The sequence below is a fragment of the Triticum urartu genome, chromosome 6 (assembly GCF_003073215.2).
Source record: "Triticum urartu cultivar G1812 chromosome 6, Tu2.1, whole genome shotgun sequence".
NCBI classification, from domain to species: domain Eukaryota; kingdom Viridiplantae; phylum Streptophyta; class Magnoliopsida; order Poales; family Poaceae; genus Triticum; species Triticum urartu.
The window spans coordinates 5,432,178-5,455,993 of record NC_053027.1 but is presented as its reverse complement, the minus strand read 5'-3'; the positions used below and the strand labels follow the sequence as shown (position 1 = coordinate 5,455,993).

The 23,816-nt window shown below is 44.7% G+C and overlaps 1 protein-coding gene across 1 annotated transcript; it reads right to left on the bottom strand.

The window, feature by feature from the left end:
• Positions 1-14,473: 14,473 nt before the first annotated feature.
• On the bottom strand, positions 14,474-23,816 carry LOC125517004 (disease resistance protein Pik-2-like). Its single transcript, XM_048682242.1, has 4 exons — positions 22,670-23,816; positions 19,797-20,390; positions 18,999-19,568; positions 14,474-16,665 (listed from the first exon to the last, which is right to left on the bottom strand). Exons 1-4 carry the CDS (start codon positions 23,753-23,755, stop codon positions 14,674-14,676), a joined length of 4,242 nt encoding a protein of 1,413 aa, XP_048538199.1. The 5' UTR covers positions 23,756-23,816; the 3' UTR covers positions 14,474-14,673.

Sequence of the window (23,816 nt, the reverse complement as noted above, 5' to 3'; positions counted from 1 at the left end):
CAGCTCCACCTCAAACCTTTTACCCTTCCTATAAGCTTAAATAGTCTTGATCGCGAGGGTGTGAGATTGCTGAGTCCCCGTGACTCACAGATACTTCCAAAACCAGCTTGCAGGTGCCGATGAAACCACGCAGGTGACGCAACCGAGCTCAAGGTGGAGCTAGTTGAAGATCTTGTTCTTTGTGTTGTTTCGTTCTAGTCAATCAGTAGTGGAGCCCAGTTGGGGACGATCGGGGATCTGTGTAGCATTTGGGGTAGTCTTCTTTTATTTTTGGTTCCGTAGTCGGACCTTGATTGTATCTGGATGAATGTAATGCTTTATTCATGTATTGTGTGAATTGGCGAGTGTAAGCCAACTATGTATCCTTTTCCCTTATTGTATTACATGGGTTGTTGTGAAGATTACCTCACTTGCGACATTGCTTTCAATGCGGTTATGCCTCTAAGTCGTGCTTCGACACGTGGGAGATATAGCCGCAGCGAGGGCGTTACATGGCTCCCTCGTTCCTTTCCTGACGTGCACTCCAAGTTTTTCCGGTAGCTTTCCTTCCAAAAATAACTTCTCCAGTTGGTTTCATTCCGTTTCGACTCCGTTTGATATTCCTTTTCTTCGAAACACTAGAACAAGGTAAAAACAGAAACTGGCACTGGGCTCTGGGTCAATAGGTTAGTCCGAAAAATGATATAAAAGTGTATAATAAAGCCCATAAACATCCAAAACAGTAGATAATATAGCATGGAGCAATCAAAAATTATAGATACGTTGGAGACGTATCAGCATCCCCAAGCTTAATTCCTGCTCGTCCTCGAGTAGGTAAATGATAAAAACAGATTTTTTAATGCGGAGTGCTACTTGGCATAATTTCAATGTAATTCTTCTTAATTGTGGCATGAATATTCAGATCTGAAAGATTCAAGATAAAAGTTCAATATTGACCTAAAAATAATAATACTTCAAGCATACTAACAAAGCAATCGTGTCTTCTCAAAATAACATGGCCAAAGAAAGCTATCCCTACAAAATCATATAGTCTGGCTGTGCTCTATCTTCACCACACAAAATATTTAAATCATGCACAACCCCGATGACAAGCCAAGCAATTGTTTCATACTTTTGATGTTCTCAAACTTTTTCAATCTTCAAGCAATACATGAGCGTGAGCCATGGACATTGCACTATAGGTGGAATAGAATGGTGGTTGTGGAGAAGACAAAAAGGAGAAGATAGTCTCACATCAACTAGGCGTATCAACGGGCTATGGAGATGCCCATCAATAGATATCAATGTGAGTGAGTAGGGATTTCCATGCAACGGATGCACTAGAGCTATAAATTTATGAAAGCTCAAAAGAAACTAAGTGGGTGTGCATCCAACTTGCTTGCTCACGAAGACCTAGGGCATTTTGAGGAAGCCCATCATTGGAATATACAAGCCAAGTTCTATAATGAAAGATTCCCACTAGTATATGGAAGTGACAACATAGGAGACTCTCTATCATGAAGATCATGGTGCTACCTTGAAGCACAAGTGTGGTAAAAGAATAGTAGCATTGCCCCTTCTCTCTTTTTCTCTCATTTTTTTATTTTTTTATTTGGGCCTTCTCCTTTTTTAGGCCTCTTTTCTTTCTCTTTTTTATTTGGGCTTCTTTGGCCTCTTTTATTTATTTTTCGTCCGGAGTCTCATCCCGACTTGTGGGGGAATCATAGTCTCCATCATCCTTTCCTCACTGGGACAATGCTCTAACAATGATGATCATCACACTTTTATTTTTTCTTACAACTCAACAATTACAAATCGATACTTAGAACAAAATATGACTCTATGTGAATGCCTCCGGCGGTGTACCGGGATATTCAATATGACAATGATGGAGTGTGTCATAATAAATGGAACGGTGGAAAGTTGCATGGCAATATATCTCGGAATGGCTATGGAAATGCCATGATAGGTAGGTATGGTGGCTGTTTTGAGGAAGGTATATGGTGGGTTTATGGTACCGGCGAAAGTTGCGCTGTACTAGAGAGGCTAGCAATGGTGGAAGGGTGAGAGTGCGTATAATCCATGGACTCAACATTAGTCATAAAGAACTCACATACTTATTGCAAAAATTTATTAGTTATCGAAACAAAGTATTACGTGCATGCTCCTAGGGGGATAGATTGGTAGGAAAAGACCATCGCTCGTCCCCGACCGCCACTCATAAGGAAGGCAATCAATAAATAAATCATGCTCCGACTTCATCACATAACGGTTCACCATACGTGCATGCTACGGGAATCACAAACTTCAACACAAGTATCTCTCAAATTCACAACTACTCAACTAGCATGACTCTAATATCACCATCTTCATATCTCAAAACAATTATCAAGTATCAAACTTCTCTTAGTATTCAATACTCTATATGAAAGTTTTTACTATTCTTGGATGCCTAGCATATTAGGATTATTTAAGAAAATTACCATGCTATTTAAAAATATCAAAATGATATAAGTGAAGCATGAGAGTTCATCTATTTCTATAATACCACCACCGTGCTCTAAAAAGATATAAGTGAAGCACTAGAGAAAACGACAAACTACTCCGAAAGATATAAGTGAAGATCAATGAGTAGTCGAATAATTATGCAACTATGTGAAGACTCTCTAACATTTAATAATTTCATATCTTGGTATTTTATTTAAACATCAAGCAAAACAAAATAAAATAAAATGACGCTCCAAGCAGAACACATATCATGTGGCGAATAAAAATATAGCTCCAAGTAAAGTTACCGATGAACGAGGACGAAAGAGGGGATGCCATCCGGGGCACCCCCAAGCTTAGGCTCTTGGTTATCCTTGAATATTACCTTGGGGTGCCTTGGGCACCCCCAAGCTTAGGCTCTTGCCACTCCTTATTCCATAGTCCATCGAATCCTTACCCAAAACTTGAAAACTTCACAACACAAAACTTAACAGAAAACTCGTAAGCTCCGTTAGTATAAGAAAATAAATCACCACTTCAAGGTACTGTAATGAACTCATTCTTTATTTATATTGGTGTTAAACCTACTGTATTCCAACTTATCTATGGTTTATAAACTATTTTACTAGCCATAGACTCATTAAAATAACCAAACAACACGATGAAAACAGAATCTGTCAAAGACAGAGCAGTCTGTAGTAATCTGTATCAAACGTATACTTATGGAACTCATAAAATTCTCAAATAAATTGCTGGGCGTGAGGAATTTATCTATTAATCATCTGAAAAAATAATTAACTCAATAGCACTCTCCAATAAAAACCAGCAGCAATTCTCGTGAGCGCTAAAGTTTCTGTTTTTTACAGCAAGATTAAAAAGACTGTCCCCAAGTCTTCCCAAAGGTTCTACTTGGCACAAACACTAATTAAAAGCATAAAACCACATCTAAAAAGAGGCTATATGAATTATTTATTACTAAACAGGAGCAAAAAGCAAGGAACTAAAATAAAATTGGGTTGCCTCCCAACAAGCGCTTATCATTTAACGCCCCTAGCTAGGCATGATGATATCAATGATGCTCACATAAAAGATAAGAATTGTAACATAAAGAGAGCATCATGAAGAATATGAATAGCACATTTAAGTCTAACCCACTTCCTATGCATAGGGATTTTGTGAGCAAACAACTTATGGGAACAATAATCAACTAGCATAGGAAGGCAAAACAAGCATAACTTTGAAACTTTAAGCACATAGAGAGGAAACTTGATATTATTGCAATTCCTACAAGCATATGTTCCTCCCTTATAATAATTTTCAGTAGCATCATGAACGAATTCAACAATATAACCAGCACCTAAAGCATTCTTTTCATGATCTACAAGCATAGAAAATTTACTACTCTCCACATAAGCAAAATTCTTCTCATGAATAATAGTGGGAGCAAACTCAACAAAATAATTATCATGTGAGGCATAATCCAATTGAAAACTAAAATGATGATGACAAGTTTCATGGATATCATTATTCTTTATAGCATACAAGTCATCACAATAATCATCATAGATAGCAACTTTGTTCTCATAATCAATTGGAACCTCTTCCGGAATAGTGGATTCATCACAAAATAAAGTCTTGACCTCTCCAAATCCACTTTCATCAATATAATCATCATAAATAGGAGGCATGCTTTCATCATAATAAATTTGCTCATCAAAACTTGGGGGACAAAAAATATCACCTTCATCAAACATAGCTTCCTCAAGCTTGTGGCTTTGCATATCATTAGCATCATGGATATTCAAGAAATTCATACTAACAACATTGCAATCATGCTCATCATTCAAATATTTAGCACCAAACATTCTAATGCATTCTTTTTCTAGCACTTGAGCACAATTATCGGAATCCTTATTCTCACGAAAGACATTAAAAAGATGAAGCATATGAGGCATCCTTAATTCCATATTTTTGTAGTTTTCTTTTATAAACTAAACTAGTGATAAAACAAGAAACTAAAAGACTCGATTGCAAGATCTAAAGATATACCTTCAAGCACTCACCTCCCCGGCAACAGTGCCAGAAAAGAGCTTGATGTCTACTACACAACCTTCTTCTTGTAGACGTTGTTGGGCCTCCAAGTGCAGAGGTTTGTATGACAGTAGCAAATTTCCATCAAGTGGATGACCTAAGGTTTATCAATCCGTAGGAGGCGTAGGATGAAGATGGTCTCTCTCAAGCAACCCTGCAACCAAATAACAAAGAGTCTCTTGTGTCCCCAACACACCCAATACAATGGTAAATTGTATAGGTGCACTCATTCGGCGAAGAGATGGTGGTATAAGTGCAATATGGATGGTAGATAAAGGTATTTGTAATCTGAAATTGTAAAAACAGCAAGGTAACTAATGGTAAAAGTGAGCGTAAATGGTATTGCAATGCGTTGAAACAAGGCCTAGGGTTCATACTTTCACTAGTGCAAGTTCTCTCAACAATAATAACATAATTGGATCACATAACTATCCCTCAACATGCAACAAAGAGTCACTCCAAAGTCACTAATAGCGGAGAACAAACGAAGAGATTATGATAGGGTACGAAACCACCTCAAAGTTATTTTTTCCAATCAATCCGTTGGGCTATTCCTATAAGTGTCACAAACAGCCCTAGAGTTCGTACTAGAATAACACCTTAAGACACAAATCAACCAAAACCCTAATGTCACCTAGATACTCCAATGTCACCTCAAGTATCCGTGGGTATGATTATACGATATGCATCACACAATCTCAGATTCATCTATTCAACCAACACATAGAACCTCAAAGAGTGCCCCAAAGTTCCTACCGGAGAATCACGACGAAAATGTGTGCCAACCCCTATGCATAGGTTCATGGGCTGAACCCACAAGTTGGTCACCAAAATATACATCAAGTGAATCACGTGGTATCCCATTGTCACCACAGATACGCACGGCAAGACATACATCAAGTGTTCTCAAATCTTTAAAGACTCAATCTGATAAGATAACTTCAAAGGGGAAACTCAATCCATTACAAGAGAGTAGAGGGGGAGGAGAAACATAAGATCCAACTATAATAGCAAAGCTCGCGATACATCAAGATCGTATCACCTCAAGAACACGAGAGAGAGATCAAACACATAGATACTGGTACATACCCTCAGCCTCGAGGGAGAACTACTCCCTCCTCGTCATGGAGAGCACCGGGATGATGAAGATGGCCACCAGGAAAGGAGTCCCCCTCCGGCAGGGTGCCGGAACGGGTCTAGATTGGCTTTCGGTGGCTACGGAGGCTTCTGGCGGCGGAACTCCCGATCTATTGTGTTCTCTGATAGTTTCAGGGTACGTGGGTATATATGGGTAAAAGAGATACATCAGGGGAGCCACGAGGGGCCCACGAGGGTGGAGGGCGCGCCCCCTCTGCCTCGTGACTCCCTCGTTCCTTTCCTGACGTGCACTCCAAGTTTTTCCGGTAGCTTTCCTTCCAAAAATAACTTCTCCAGTTGGTTTCATTCCGTTTCGACTCCGTTTGATATTCCTTTTCTTCGAAACACTGGAACAAGGTAAAAACAGAAACTGGCACTGGGCTCTGGGTCAATAGGTTAGTCCCAAAAATGATATAAAAGTGTATAATAAAGCCCATAAACATCCAAAACAGTAGATAATATAGCATGGAGCAATCAAAAATTATAGATACATTGGAGACGTATCACATTTATATTGAGGACTAGGCTCGGTGTGTAACCGAGATATTCTAGTGCTCATACATAAAAGGCCAAATGCACCCCTAGTTGGTGCAAAGGCCAGGGAAGTGAAATTCTTCCCCAATTTTAGAGCGACCAGGAGGCTCGCAACCCGATCTAGCGCCACCGTCGGACTCTTCATCCGTCGCCATCTCACCTGAACCTACTCCCGCTCCCGCGTGGTGCCGCCGCGCCGCACCGGGGCATCCCCGCCTCCCTCCCCCAATCCCCCGCCACCACTCTCCTCTTCGCCGCCGCTGGCGACGCCGCTAGGGCAAAAGCTTGAGCGAATCGGCAGTGGCGGCCTTCTTCTCCCGCGTCTGCTGCTCAGGATCGCTACGGCGGTTCCGATCTTGATCTCCTCGTCGGTGATGGTGGACAACGATGGCTGGAGTGTGGCGGCGGGTCTGTAACCGCAGCGGCAGGTAGCGGCGACAGTCATGTTACAGCTGCTCAACCTTCGGTTTGGCTTCGGGTCATGGTGGCGCTCCTGGTCTTGATCTGCATCACACGGCCGCCCGGGGCGGCGACCCTAGGCTTGGCGATGGTGGTCATCTTCTCTGTAGGAGGTGATAGTCCTGAGGCTGGGTGGTCCGATCTCGAGATCTATCATCTAGTCCTGGCTACGAGTCAGGGAGACATAGTTGCAGGTGGAAACCGAGAAGACATCGGGTACGGAGAAGACATCGGGTGATGGTGGCATTTTGCATCCTTACCTTGATGAAGGCATCGTCGTGTAACTACTATCGACCCACTCGTGCTGCTCCAAGGGAAACCCTAGGATCTGGTCTTCCATATCAGACGATGATGACATAGCGGTGTCGTTTCTCTCTTGGGAGTGTCATTTATGGAGTAGCGCTGGAAGCCAGAGGTAGGAGGTGGAGCGGCTTCGTCTTGCATGGAGCTTCGGTGAAGATGTCAAGTCATGCCTGGCCGATAGGTGCTACGTTGTGTCATGCCTGTTCGGCAGGTGCTACGTCTCGGCCCTTCTTGAAGGCATCATCTTGGGGTCTGCTTGGTTGGAGTGTGGGTGTTGCGGCTGGGTTGTTAGTGGTGGTGGTGCGGCCAATTGGGTCGACGGTGGTATGTGTTCATCTATGGTGGTGTTCGTCAGTGTCGCCGTGTTGCAGTGCATGCTCAGGACCTCCATGGCTGCCATTGTGGTGCGGCGAGTTTCGTGTTCTTGGAGTTGTCTCGATTCATCTTTTTCAATGTTGTTAGACTATTACTTGGCTCTCAAGTTATCCAGTCCTAGTCGTATTGTAATAGGTCTAGTTGTCTTGTAAACTCTTATATATACCGCTATATGTGGCCAGCAAATCAATAACAATAGTTTTATTCAAATCTTACATGGTATCTTAGAGTTCCTGGTCCTAGGGTATGGGTCCTCCGCCCACATCACTGCCGCTGCAGCCGCCCGGCTACTTCGAGCGCCAGGCCGCTACCCTCGCCCGCGCCGCCGCACGACTTCCTCCTCCTCTACCCTAGATCTACCACCACCGCCTATGCCCCCGTGATCTCCTTCACCGATACAATCTCCGATATTAGTCCCTATATACCCATCATCCTCGATCTAAACTCCCACAACTACTACCATTTTCGCCACCTCTTCGAAGTTCACCTCGGGAGCTGCAATCTTCGCTCCCACATCGACGCCACCATCGTGCCACAATCCCATGATCCCCAATGGGTCAAGGATGACCTCGCCATCATCCAATGGATCTACATGTGCGTCTCCACCGAGATCTTCAATCTCGTCTTCGGGGACGCCGCCACCGCCGCCGGTCTCTGGGCAGCTCTTCAGCAGTTGTTCCAAGACAACGTTGATGCTCGCACCAATCTACTCCACACCGAGCTTAGGAATACAGTGCAAGGCGACTCCTCTCTCAGTGTCTACTGCCAACGCCTTAGGTCCATCGCCGATGAACTTTGTGAACTTGGTGATCCCGTTGAAGACCGACAGCTCATCAACATCCTCCTCATTGGGCTCAACAAAAAGTTCGACAAGCAGGCCTCCTTCATCCCCATGATGCGGCCCCAACCAACTTTTGTCGAGGCGCGCTCCATCCTCAAGTGGGCCGATCATGCTCAATCTAACAAGGACGCTCGCCCTCAGCTGTTCGCCGCCATTCTGCGTGCTCCGACATCCGCGACACCACCTTTACCAGCGGTGCCTCCCTTCCCGGCAGTGCCTGCTCCACTGCTGGGCTAGCGTCCCAGCCCTAATTATCACGGCAAGAACCCCATCTACAGGCCGCCTACGATGCGCTCAGCGTCTACTCCTTCACCTTCGCCGGCTCCAAGTACGCCACCAGCATCTACACCTTGGCGTCCTCCACATGATCCCTGGACGGGGCTCGTCCAAGCTTGGCCCATGCCATGGTCCGCTCCGGCTCCCTAGGCGCTCCACCGGCTTATGCCGATGCCTCGCAGCCTGGCATGCGGCCCCACACTAGTGCCCCAGGCTTCCTCGCGCCCCGCCCGCCGGCCCATGCCTATCATGCTGCTCCAACATATGGTGCTCCCTACTACACTGATGGAGGTCACTACTACACCCCACCGTTGTCCCTACTGCCCTCACCGTCGTACCAGCCGGCTCTCCTGCCGTCGCTCCATCGTCGGCCCTCCTGCCCTCGTTGTCGTACCAGCTAGCTCTGCTGCCAACACCGACCTCTGCTGCACCACCAAGCTGGGACCAAGCCGCCTTCATCCAGGCCATGAATAATTTTGCCGCCCAAGGCAACACAGTTACGGATTGGATTTTCGATTCCGGTGCTTCTATTCATATGTCTGCATCTAGTATGTTTCTCTCCTCTTGCACTTCACCCCTCTTTAAATCCATCACCTCGGTGACGGTTCTTCTATCCCCATCTATTGTGTTGGTCAGGCTCAACTTCCCTCCACCACTAAACCTCTTCTTCATCGTGATGTACTTGTTGCTCCCGCTCTTATCAAAAATTTAATCTTTGTCCATCAATTCACATGTGATAATCTTGTTTCTGTCGAATTTGACCCCTTTGGCCTATCTGTGAAGGATTATCAGACCAAGGTCGAGATTGCACGGTTCAATAGCTCCGGCGACTTATACTCTCTAAATGGTGTTACTGCCGCCGCTTCTCCAACCTCCATGATGGCATCTTTTGATCTCTGGCGTCGGCGTTTAGGGCATCCCAACCCGGCAGTTTTAGCATCTATTCTTAGTGAAATTACCATACCTTGTAATAGAGATTCTGACGATTCCTCCGTTTGTGAGTCATGTCAATTTGGCAAGCGTGTGCATCTTCCTTTTAGTTCGTCTAGTTCTGCAAGCACTTATCCCTTTGAATTAATACATTGTGATCTTTGGACATCGCCTATTGCTAGTGTCTCTGGTTTTAAATACTATCTTGTCATTTTAGATGATTTTACACACTTTGTCTGGACCTTTCCTCTCCGCAACAAATCCGACGTTCACGCTCTCTTTCTCAATTTTCAGCGATACGTCTCTGTACACTTCTTTCTCCCTATTCGCTTCATCCAATGTGATAATGGTTGTGAATTTGATAATGTTAAAAATCACACTTTCTTTCTCAAGCATGGCATTCTTCTCTGTTTTTCTTGTCCCTACACTTCTCCTCAAAATGGCAAAGCTGAACGTTCTCTACGTACTATCAATGATATTGTTCGTACCCTTCTTCTTCAATCTTCCATGCCACCCCAATACTGGGCTGAGGCTCTCCACACCGCTACATATCTTGTCAATGTTCGTCCTACCAAAGACAATCCCAACATCACCCTATATTTTTCTCTGTTTCTTTGCCATCCAAACTACTCCGACATTCGTGTTTTCGGTTGTCTCTGTTTCCCTAACACTTCCGCTACCGCTGCTCATAAGCTCTCTCCCCGCTCTCCCCCGTGTGTTCTCCTCGGTTTTTCGGATGAGCACAAAGGCTATCGTTGCCTTGACTTATACATCGGTCGGGTTCTTGTGTCTCGGCATGTCACCTTCGCCGAACATATCTTTCCATTTGCTCAACGTACTACTCCATCACACACCACTACTTCCACACCTGGCCTCCCTTCTACATGTTTCCCTCTCTATGCTCCTCTCCGGACATCTCAATCTCTAAATACCTCTTCTCCACCAAACCAACCAAACACCGCTGTTTTGCTCGATACACCGACGACTCCCACACATGCCGATCCGCCACCATCCCCTCCAGCACCATCACCAACACATGTCGATCCGCCATCATCCCCTCCAGCACCATCACCCACACATGCTGATCCGCCATCATCCCCTCCGGCACCATCACCCACACATGCCGATCCACCACCATCTCCTCCATTGTCCTCATCTTCCGCTGCGCCAGACACCAGTATAGCTCCTCTTCCCATTTGCGTTGTTCCCACTATGCCATCAGTCAATGATCAGTCTATGCGCACTCGTTCCAAATCAGGTTTTCGTCAACCCATCGACCGTCTCAACCTTCATGCCACACTGTCCTTGTCTCAAGTTCCCAAATCATACAAAACTGCGCTTCTCGATCCTAATTGGTCTGCAACTATGCAAGAAGAATTTTCGGACCTTACTGAAAATAATACCTGGCAGCTTGTTCCTCGCCTCTCAACACCAACATTGTCTCTGGCAAGTGGGTGTTTTGCCAGAAGTTTCACTCCGATGGTACTCTTTCCCGCTACAAAGCACGTTGGGTATGTCGCGGCTATTCCATACAGCATGGCATTGATTAGGATGAAACCTTTTCTCTTGTAGTTAAGCCCAGTACCATACGCACTGTTCTCAGCCTTGTTGTCTCCTCCACCTGGCCTATTCACCAATTAGACGTCAAAAATGCCTTTCTTCATGGTTCTCTTCAAGAGACTGTCTACTGTCAGCAACCTCTCGGTTTTGAAGACCCTTCCTATCCCAACCATGTTTGTCTTCTTCAAAAATCTCTCTATGGTCTCAAACAAGCTCCACGTGCATGGTTTCAACGCTTTTCTTCCTTTATTCAAACCATAGGCTTTATTCCCTCTCTTTCTGACGGCTCTCTCTTTGTCTACCATCATAATTCTGACATTGCCTACTTACTTGTTTATGTTGACGATATCATTCTCACTGCTTCTGCTCAACCTTTTTTGGATCGCATCATTACTCATCTACGCTCCGAGTTTTCTATGACCGATCTTGGTCTTCTTCATCATTTTTTAGGTATTGTAGTGATTCGTGATTCATCTGGTCTGTTTTTTCCCAGCATCAATACATTCTAGATCTTCTCAATTGTGCTGGTATGCTAGACTGTCATCCTTCCCATACTCCTGTCAACACTAGTTTCAAACTTTATGCCAATGGTGATCCTTTCTCTGATCCTACTCTTTATCGTAGTCTTGCCAGTGCTCTCAGTATCTTACCATTACTCGTCATGAAATCTCATTTACCGTCCAACAAGCTTGTCTCTATATGCATGATCCTCGAATTCCTCACTATAATCATATCAAACGCATCCTTCGGTATCTCAAAGGTACTCTCGATCATGGTCTCCACATAAAAAATTCATCCCCCACCTCTCTCACCGTGTATTCTGATGCAGACTGGGCTGGTTGTCCCGACACTCGACGTTCTACATCCGGTTTCTGTGTTTTTCTTCACTAGTAGAAAAAGGGGCTTTCGTTCGGGCCTGGCCAGCCCATTAGTCCCGGTTCTTCCACGAACCGGGACCAATGGATGCCTTCGTCCCGGTTCGTGAGCCCAGGGGACCAGCCGGGGCCTCGTGGCATTGGTCCCGGTTCGTATGGACCCATTTGTCCCGGTTCCAGGCACGAACCGGGACCAATGGGCCTCGCTCCTAGCCCACAAACATTTGTCCCGGTTCTTGGCTCGAACCGGGACAGAAGGCTGGGCTTTAGTTCTGGTTCCAGTCATGAACCGGGACAAATGAGTTGCCTATATATACCCCGTCGCTGCAGCAGAGCACTCCACAGTGCTCTATTTTTTCTGGCCGGCGAGGAGAGGGCATTTGGGTGCTCTAGCTCACCTCCTATGCACACGAGGTGTTCGATGAAATGCCCAAGCCATGCTAGTTAAGCTTTCTCCTCTCGAAGCTTGACATCCAAGCTCCATTTCCCCCGAGATTTGTCTAGGTTTAGCGGTCCGTCACGTCCCGTCCCCGTCTTCACCGCCGTCGATCGCCCGTGCCGATCTCGTCGCCTGCACCACTGTGGTGAGACTCTTATCTTCTTCTGAAAGAAAATAAATTCTTACTTTAGATAGATACTTGTCTAATTTTCTTACTTTTATTATTGCTTGTGCTTATATAGTGCGATGGTTTTGGTATCCGCCCCCGTCGGCCCTCGTCCTGGCTATGATTCGGATGTGGTATATATTATCTTTTATAACTATTTGGTTCATTTATTGTTTATGACAATTATGCCCATCAAGTTGACATAGATTTTATTTATGTAGGAGGTAGTTGAACCAGAAATTCCAACCGACCCTATTGTCGAGAGGTTAAATTTAGTTGAAGAAGAAAACAATTACTTTAAGGAAAAAATAAAAAAATTGAGGAGGAGAAGATGATATTGGAGTAGCATGTTGCGGATGTCGTCGATGATCACAAGATCAAGATGGATGCAACGCGGTTGAAGATGAGGAAGATTAGAAAATATGCCATTCATACCGAGGCTTGGTATCATTATGCCGTTGGATCAATTTTTACCTTGGTTGTGATTATGATCGCATTTATTGTTGCATTGAAAGGTTTCACATAGTTTCAATGTATGGTTTAACTAGATGCCCTGGAGAGCTATATGTTGTTCAATGAGAACTATATATGTACTTTGTTTTTAATGTGATGATGAACTTCTATTAATTTGGTCACTTATCTATTCATGAGAGCTATATGTACTAAATTGATGATGTAGCTTTGAATGATGCATTTTATACATGGAGTGCATCTAGTTTTTGCTGTAAGCCTCTCTACTTTTTTGCACATGCTATGTGGGTGAAATGATGATACCATGCCGACTTTCAACCTTTTCAAAGTTCATTTGTAGTGCTTTTCAATTTCAGGGTCTTATAGCTCAAAATAATCAGTAAATGCATGAAAAATAACAAATGAAGTCAGAAAGGGTTAAAAATTGATGATGTGGTTTTGAATGGTGCATTTTGAACATAGAAAAAGTATGGAGTTCAAATAAATTCAAAAAAATTAAATCCCTTTGTAACAGACGAGTTTCTGTATGAAACCCTGATACTTCGAAAGAGATTGTGCATTTTGTATACGAAGTGCATCCAGTTTTTGCCGTAAGCCTCTCTACTTTCTTGCACATGCTATGCGGGTGAAATGATGATACCATGCCAACTTTCAACCTTTTCAGAGTTCATTTGTAATGCTTTTCAATTTCAGGGTCTTATAGCTCAAAATAATCTGCAAATGCATGAAAAATAACAAATGAAGTCAGAAAGGATTGAAAATTGATGATGTGGCTTTGAATAGTGCATTTTGAACACAGAAAAAGTATGGAGTTCAAATAAGTTCAAAAAAATAAAATCCCTTTGTAACAGACGAGTTTCCGTATGAAACCCTGATACTTCGAAAGAGATTGTCCGTTTTGTACACGAAGTGCATCCAGTTTTTGTCGTAAGCCTTTCTACTTTCTTGCACATTCTACGTGGGTGAAATGATGATACCATGCCAACTTTCAGCCTTTTCAGAGTTCATTTGTAGTGCTTTTCAATTTCAGGGTCTTATAGCTCAAAATAATCAGTAAATGCATGAAAAATAACAAATGAAGTCAGAAAGGGTTGAAAACTGATGATGTGGCTTTGAATGGTGCATTTTGAACACAGAAAAAATATGGAGTTCAAATAAGTTCAAAAAAATGAAATCCCTTTATAACAGACGAGTTTCCGTATAAAACCCTGATACTTCGAAAAAGATTGTGCATTTTATACATGAAATGCATCCAGTTTTGCCCATGTAATATCCCCTGTAAATTTCAGTTCGAAAGTAAAAAAAAAACAGGGATGACAGATGACACGCTCCTATTTGCAATCAATCGCCATGCGTGGTTTCGAGTGTTCCTTGCCAGAACGGATCAGAAGCAACGTAAGTACGTGTACGTGTGCATCTGTCTGGGAATCAATCCAGCAGCCTGCTTGCTTAGGAGGCTTGTGTGGTTGTGCGTACCTCGTCGGAAACTACTCGGTGGTTTGCGTCTTCGAGGTCGGGAGCTGTGCACTCGGTTATCTTCTGCTCACCAGATAAGTTTTAATACAGCAACAGTGACTATACTGTACATAAACACGCATATATACATCAATCATCTGAGTGACACAGATCCTAGCTACCAATTCTGCTGACAATTCGAACATAGAAATGAACACAAGTGCATACAGCTTGTACATATATCTCAGCACTGAATTCAGAGCACACTTGCAGTCTTCACTGTTCGGTTCAGGAGTCAGGACTTCACCAGCTTCAAGGCAGGTTTGTTCAAATGCTTGGAGAGCTGATGCTGCAAGCCTTGCTTGAGTTGGTCGCCCAAGGAACCCTTGAGCCACACTTCCTTTAGATGCCGCAGATGCTCTAGCCCAGAAAGCCGCATAGACCACCCACTAGAGCAGTGCACCTTAAGCACCTTAACAGAGTGGGTCAACCATTTACCTGGCAAAAAGGTTACCTGTAACTTGGAGGTACAATCTATCTCGAGTTCCCGTAAGAGGAAGTGGTAGGCATCTCCCTTGGTTGCAAGCTGGAGCTCGCCTTCTTGAATCGGCTTGACACATAGACGACGTAAGGCTTTACCCCTTGGCAACTCATCAAGGACGTCTATGTCTTGTTGCTTGAATATGGTGATCTCAAGATCCAGCCTTTCGAGGTTGTCAAGCTGCTTCATCCAGCTGTCTGGCAATATATGTGCATACCCGTACAACTTAAGACTCTTTAACTTCTTTGGCGGCGGGGAGATCGTGCCATCGAAACAACAGAATAAACCCTGTTCCTTATCCTTGTCGACTTCTACTGACAAGTACTCAAGATGGCTGTGACCTGAGATGGCCGAACACAACTCCTTCAAGTTTTCCCGGTTGATGCCGCACAACCCGAGCCTGCGTAATTGAGAAAGAGTCTTGAGCTCCATCACTATGGCCTTCCCGCCTACACCACTGACGTTGACAACGCCAAGAGTATGTAAGGCCCTCAATTTCCCGATTCCTGCAGGAACCTCGACACCGCGACTATTAAGTTGTCGTGTTGTACAACACAACCTGGAAAACCAGCTAGATACCAAAGTATGTGGCCTTCTCCTTGACGGTGTTGATGTGCAGACCGCAGCTGGTCCTGCTGGCTGGCTTGAGCTGGTGCCATCACCTTCTTCTGTTTGTGTTGGCGCTGCCGCTGCTGCTGGTTCTTGGCTTGAGCGGGTGCTAGCACCATCTTCTTCTGCTTGTGTCGATGTTCTGTCATCATCTAGTGTTGGTAGGCTGGTGACTCTACCACCTTCATTCCATGGTTGTTTACTTGTGCCGGCACGGATGTACTGTAGCTTTTGCAACTTGATGATGGCTTGTGGGAGTGCGGTTATGGAGGTGTGTCGGACATCCAGAGTTTGAAGCTGCCTCAGGCAAGACAATGATTTTGGCAAATGGGTAATCCCTCTGCGTCCTCGCAGGGAGAGGAACTTGAGACGAGGCAGTAGCTTCCCGATATCCTTAAGGTCATCATCTGTTACATTTGACGTGTCCTCCAGATCCAGCACCCGGACTAGTCTCATATTAATATTGGTAGATATGAAGAATGGCCTCCACTCCCCGAACACCGTCAAAGACCTTAGTGATGAGAAATCAATGCTCTCAAACACATTAATGTCTCTATCCCAGCTATTCCTTATGGTGAGGTGTTGTCCGACAACTTGCGAATTCAGACTGCAATGCCCCTCCAGAGAAAAGAAAAGATTATCTTCCATTGGTCGTGACATGATGTATTCGTGGAAGAAACCATTGACTTGGCACATGGACTTGCTTGATGGCTGCTGGATTATGCTCAAGTCAACAAGTTCAGAAAACAACCTTTCTCCATTCTCTTCCGCGGTACCACTAGATGTTTCTCTAGAATAACCCTCTGCAATCCACCGCCTCAGCAAACGGCGCCGCCTAATGTTGTGGTTTGTATGGAATATTGGCAGATAGAAGATGCATGGCTTGAGTGAATCTTTGCAATCTTCAAAGTAGGACTGCATCCAAGAAAATAGACCTCTTAAACAGTCAAATTCGACGTTGGTTTCCAACATTTCCATAAAGTTTTCATTTATATTCTTCATCCCAAATTTATTGCGACGATACAAGTAGTCGCTTATTGCAGCTACTACTTTGCGGAGTCCACCACACTTGGCCAAGATATGTTTTGAAAGTTCCATCTCCTCCGGATTCAATATATTGCAGTGGGGACCAAGTATCTACATTGATAAAAGAAATCTAACTATGAAATATATACAAATTCACTCCAAAATCAATGTTACATATAAACAAATAAAATTAGAAATTCAGATAAATTTATCACCAAATTATGGTTCAAGGCTTGGTTGTCAAATGGGCAATAGTTTGCTTATTAATTAGGTTTGAAGAAATATCCTTTATTTTCATGTGGTGCAATCAAACAAACTTCACTGCTAACAAAATCATGTAGGATCGGAATGAGCATGATAGTACAACCATGTGTTTTCCTATTCTTTTGTTGCTGTAATCCTATGGATCAAACATGCCCGAAATTGTGAAAACAGGCCTGTAGGTCGGCTTTAATATTGCAGTTTAGATGCGGTAGTCACAGTTCAAATGTAAACATACTAGACATAGGCCCACTGATTTGGTATCAGCTGGCCCATGGTTGGAGGCCACATGTCTAACTTTCTTCTCCAAGAACAAACGAACTTCTTAAGAGCCTGGGAGGGTGTCTCAAAACAAAAAGAGCCTGGGAGGGCTCATGTTCTGGACCACTGAGTGGTTTTGAACCCTAGGATCTATATCACGAAAATTAGAACCCCTAGGTTCTAAGAGTCAAGCTTGTGTGCGAGTTAAATAACCTCGCAAGCCTCACAAGGCTATGAAGTAGACAAACTTGGCACCACTATAACTCATATATTTTATGAATGGTGTGTTGACAAAGGGTGGAAATAAATATTTCATGACTTTAGTTGATGATTCTAGTAGATATCGTTATGTGTATAAAGTCTAAAGTTGATGCTCTACACTACTTTAAAATCTATAAGGCAGAAATTAAAAAATCAACTTGACAGATAAACTAAAAGATTTTGGTTCGATCATGGTGGAGAGTACGTTTTGAATGAGCTCAATTTATTATGTGTGAAACATTGTATAATCCATGAGAGGTTAGCTCCCTATTCACCCTAGTCAAATTGGATTACTCAAAGGAAAAAAAACATACTCTAATTGATTTGTTTAACACATTGTTAGATACTTCCAAGACAATGATGGGGAGATGACATTGCCATCTCATCATATCCTTACCAAGTTCCGATGAAAGATAAAGATATTAATCACTATGAAAAGTAGGAGAAGAGAGGACTAATAGTCACTCATTGTGGACTTGGGGTTGTTTTGAGAAAGTCAACTTGTCAATTCCCAATAAACTTAAGCTTGAACCAAAAATCATGCATTATGTTTTTCTAGGCTATTTTTGAAAACATTGTTGGATAATGATTTATAGTAGTGAAATTTGACATACTTGACCTGAAGGTCGGTACCATTATAGAGTCTAAGGAGGCTACGGATTTTAAGGATATTTTTCCTCTGGAAGATATCCCTAGCATTTGTTAGCACATGAATATAATGTAACTCTTGAATATTCCATTTCGACGGAATATTATGAATGAACCCATGACAAAAATGCTGAGAATGGAGATAACGAAGCTCCTAAAAGGGGCAAAAGATGGATGACTACAATGTCCGTTGATGATGATTTCATTGTGTACCTTGTGGTTGATAGTCCGAGTTCCATTTCTTTCATCTCGAGATGGTGGCTGCTAGAAGGATGATATCCCTAGTATATCATGCATTGTGTTCTGTGAACAATCCTGGCTCACATCCATGCAGTGTGTGCTTTGTATTATCCAGATGGATAATCAATTATGATTAATTTTTCTCGAGTCACATTAATGGCGCTTCCGATTTACTCTGGTGTTGTGTTATCACGGACTCGATTGTGGGTTTATGCAAGAACTTACCCGACCAGCTATATAAGGCAACCCATCTATCTCCTCGTGCATGTACCACAACAATCATTTTACTCTTTCTATGCCGCTCTCGACTACCCAACCTAACAACCACGTGCATGGTCGCACAGGAGAGGAGGCCTACTCAACCTTGCCTCTTATGAACCTGCACTAGGTGATGGGCGATAATGTTTTTTGGGAGTATCTTGGTGTGATTGCTCGCATATGGTCAACTACTATCCTTATGATGGCGTTGACTACTTCGACTACATTGTTTTCATCTCTATGGCTGCGGACACCACCACTATTGTGGTCGTGTGCTTGTTGCTCATGCAAATTTCATAGCTGTGCTAGTTCAGTGTGTTATTTGTGCTTGTGTGTCTAGTCATTTGGGGTTAATATTGCTAGTGATATTGTCAGGATTTTAATCTAGATTAAATTATCTCAACACATTGCTAGTTATTTCAACATATACTGCATATATGTGTAAATAGTACTACAATATCTAGAATATTGTTTCAACCTAAAAATAGTATAACAGAGCTTGAGAGTAAACATACCTTTTTGAAGAGACAAAGGGCCTCATCAGGTTCTAGCCCTTTGATGTTGACCACCGATTCAAAATTATTACGTACACAATAACTTGCCACACCTACTTCATTTGTAATGACAACGGTAGTGCTTCTAGAACCACCATATAAGGAGGCGGCTTTTATCAAGTCCCATTCATCCTTTGACTGCAGGCCATCAATGACAACGAGGCACTCCTCTTCAGTTAATATCTTACGACACCTTTGAATTGGGTCCTGACCTTCTATGATGCTAATTGCTGCCGCTTCCTTGGCTTGAAGATCGTCAGAATAGAAATCTAGAAGTAGGCGCCAAGAAAATTCTGTCAAATTGAAGGGATGGGGCACATCGACCCAGCTATAATAGCTAAACATTTCTCCAATGTATTGTGAGTCTAAGTAACCAAGTATGCGGTTGTAGTACGTGTTTCTGACAAAAGCTGATTTCCCAATACCAGCAATCCCCCACACTGCAGCCACATGCCCATTTCTTTCTAGTGAAAGTTCCTCATCAACCCCAAATTTTTTAGTCCAGACACGTGCCTTTTTCTTTCTGCGACCCTACAATGTAGAAACATAGTTGTTAAAATGAAGAATTCAAATTTTCCTAGCAGTGTGTAGATTGCAACAAAAGAGTAAACATGGGGGATATTAGAACTGGTGTTAAGAGTATATCAAAGAAGAGATCGAGTAAACATGGAGAAGTGAGAAAGCAGGTTCGATATTTTCCTATAAATCTACTGTTTGGAACAACATAAAAATAGAGAAAGGATTGGTGAGTAAAGATACCTCGTCCTCCAGATATTCAGAGTTGATGGCTCGATCTTCTTCATCATCAACACAATGTTTGGCCACCCGTTCTTGATTTGTAATGACAACAATACAACCTTTAATAGGCTGCGATAAGAAGGTACCTTTGATCCAGTCCCAATCTTCTGTGGACTGCAGACCATCGATGACAACAAGGCAGTCCTTTTCATGTAGTGTCTTACAACAACCTTCAATTAAGTCCGAGTCGGCAGCTGCAACTTCGTTGGCTTGAGGACCCCCTGAATCATCCTGGTTGGCTGACACGACTTCCTTGGCTTGGAGACCATCTGAGTCATTATCATCTGAATCATCATCATCATCATCAGTATCATCAGAATCCACAGGTAAGCGTCGAGGAAAGTCCATCCGATTGAGCGGATTGGAAACATTGACCCATCTGTACGTTTCAAAGCTCAAATCTAAATATTGTTCCTGATAATTGTGTTTTATGCAGCGGTACAATTCTTTGACAATATTTAATTTTCTCTGAGTGCGACCATGCACGGAGATCACACCGCCTTGTCTTATCAGTCGTTTAAGTTCATCCCTATCACGGCGACGGCATGAGGAGACCTGCAAGTAAGAAACAAAGATGTAAAATTCCTGACTTTGTTACTTAATTCTAAGAATTCAGTTTATGGACTAGTCCAGGATTCAACCTCGTCCCCCTTTCGCGTCATGATCTTGTTGTGCAGTTATAGTCTTATACAAAAGGTGGTAGATGAAAGAAATTTTGCTCAATTGTAGAATTGTTGGGTTGACATTTTTTTACATTCTTATTACTAATCTGAAGCTTGGAGATATATTTTATCCAAGTGATTCCATATGTTTAAGTATGTTATTATAATACTAAAATGTGAATACAGCCTGCCTTGGCCTGATACAGAAACGCAGCTTCCCCCCGACTTGGCTCTCGCGACTGCATCGCCACCGGGCGACTGGCCGCGCCCCCGGCACCTCCTCCCTGAGCGGTCCCCCTTCCCTCCCTCCTTGCCGCCGTCGCTGGCGTCCGGCGTCGGGCCTGACCCGGGCGGCGCAGGCGGTGGCCCCTGGCCTTTCCCCTCTCGGGTCGCACTGACGCGGGGCGGTGCGGCGTCGCGGGCTGCTCCTAGGCGGCAACGGTACGTCATGGCAGCGTGGCTCTCCGGCGTGGTGGCGGGTGATCTACTAGACGGCAGCGCTGCCGTTGGCGGCGGGGCGGCGCCCGATCGGCCCAGATCTGGGCCCTCTGGGGCCCATCTAGGTTTGGGCGGGCCAGCGGCGGGGAGGGCCGTCAGAGTGGCTTCGGGGAGGCAGGGAGCGATGATGCGCGGGTGGTGGCTGGCGGCGCTGGTGCTGCCCTGCTGCAGCGTGGCTGGCGGGGCTTTACGGGCCCGATTTGGGCCTGGCCAGGCCAGGGGTGGCTTGGTATGCCCTGCTACTGCGTACGGACGACGATCGCGACGGTGCCGGAGACTCGGGCCTCCCGCACGACGGCGGTGGAGGTAGTTCCCTCCCGCGTGGCTATGGTGTTGCTGCTCCCGCCGCCTCGTGCATCTTTCTCCATCCTCTTGGTCTCGTGGTGGTAATCCCAGTGAGGCGGCGTGGGTGGCGTCAAGACCGCAGTGGCACATGCTGGTGGGCGACGAGGTGACTGGTTGGCTCTAGCCTAGTTGGGCGCTGGGGTTTGGAGTACGGGAGAAATCCCTTGGCGGCTCTTCCAGCTCCGATGCGGTGACACCTGCGGGTGCCACCATTCCTTCCTAGAGGGTGTCGGAGGTATCCATCCCCCACTCCCTTCCGCATGCCTGGGGAAACCCTAGGACATGTCCGGGCAGCAGCGCCGTCGGCGTTGCATTCCTTCTTGGAGGTGCTGCTTGGTACGCGGCGGATCGGAGCCTTGGTATGTGGTGGGTCGATTCCGGAGGGCGCAGCGGTGGCTAGTCATCCGTGCTTTGTCAAGCTGCCGTTATTGGCATTTCTTTATTCTTCTTTGTTCTTCCTTTTTTCTTCTGGTCTTGTTGTGCTTCTCGCCCGAGCATTGCTATGTGATCAGTGTTGGTTGCTTTGTAATACAAAGCGGGGGAAAACCCTTTTTCAGTAATATTAAAATGTATGTGGGTGTGCTCGCGCGCAGAGCAATAGCAACAACAGTTGGCACATGCGATTTTGTATGTAGTCACACGAAATATGCTTTTGTTTTGCGAAGGTTGGATGGTTAGAAGGACAGTGGTATCCCCACCCCACCAGGGTTCAAGTCCTGGTGCTCGCATTATTCATGAGTTTATTTCAGGACTTCTGACGATGCGTTTTCAGTGGGAGGAGATGTTCCCGTCGACGACGAGGCGCCTACGGTGACTTCATAAATCTCAAGATGATATGTCGGCTCAGTCTTTCGGAGGTGCTCATAGGGGTAGGGTCTGCGTGTGTGTTCATACGGGTGAGTGTATGCGTGTATGTATGAGCGCTTGCGTCTGTACTGTGTTCAAAAAAAAATATGCTTTCGTTTTTTATGCTATTAGTCTGTTTCACATAAAATAGGAATGCTCCACAAATTTAAACATTGGACCATAGATATTTTTATGCAAAATATTAAACCATATAGGCAGATGTTTGGAGCTACGTACAATCACCAATGGATCTCAATGAACAAACAACGGGATGCTATATCAAAATGCATGAAAATTTGATCTATATATTGGCCAAGATAAACATTTAGATCAACGTCTCCCTGAGAAATGACAGAAGTATGAGATATGTTATTTAGAGACATAACTTGGTCTCCTTTTAGGGAATTTAATTATTTTTATGGGCTAGCCTAAAATAATAATTTCAAGAAAATAATTGATTTTGTTCTAGGTTTACAGGCTTACCGTCTTGAAAAATGCACAAATGGATTGACCGTGAGAGAAGTGTCTGAGCTGTGACACTTCATATGGCTCCCCAGTGCACATAAGTGCAACCCCTAAGTCATGGGCAGACATGACAATCCGACTGCCATTCTTAGAGTCAGGCAGGTACATTTTGATGGCATCCCACTCTACCAGAGTGGATACCTCTTCCAGGACGACGAGATACCTATTCCCTTCCATGATTTGCTCAGCCTTGATGAGATCGTCTTGAGTAACTGGTGCTGCTGCTTTCATCCTTGTCCGGAAGTCCTCCATTCCCACAGTTGCTTGGTGAGAGCTTGTGCATAACTGAATCAGCAGGCTCTTGAGGAACTCCTCCCGGTTAAAAGGATGCATCAGCTTTATCCAGACCCGGATCTTGAATTTTTCCATGATTTTTCTGTCACAATACGCCTTTCTGAATATGGAGGTGGCTCCAAGATCACCTGCTGTGCTTCCCCATACGGAGATGACCTCAAGGTCATTGCTTTCACGAGTGATGAGATCTTGGAGGTTGTGGATGTTGCGTGTCCTTCCAGCAGCCTCCCACACTTCCCATAGGAGAGGGAATGCTGTTGATGGTGATGGGTTGGCCGGGGCCGAGTGCTCCACCTGCACCGTGATGGTCTTGGCATGGGAGCCGGAGTCGCTGATGAGGTTGTAGCGTGTGTTCCTCTGGCTAACATCCTCCACCCTGGCCTTGAGCAGCTTTATCTCGGCGGCTGCCTCGTCGAGGTGCCGGTGCCGCTGCGGTACCACGCAGGACGGCACCATGCGCCACCACCACGTCGACTTGTTGTCCAGATGGACAACAAACTCGACGCAGTCCTCCACGTCAAAGGCCAGGTCACGGAGCTGCCTCACCCAAGTACGCACCACCTCATTCTTGGCGCGCTCCTTGTTGGCGACGTTGAGGAAGGACTGCATCATCTGGAACTCGGCGGTGATGAACACCAGGTCGTGATGCACCTTCTCCTTGAGCCTCGCCTCCTCCTCTATCGCCGACTTGACCCTGCTCAAGGTCCCCTCCACCGCCGTCTTGGTCAGCCCAAGCGCGAAGTCCGCCATTGTTTGTTTGTTCTCTCAGTGGAAGCTCTCTCTTTCTCTCTGCAGGTGGGATGTGTTGTAT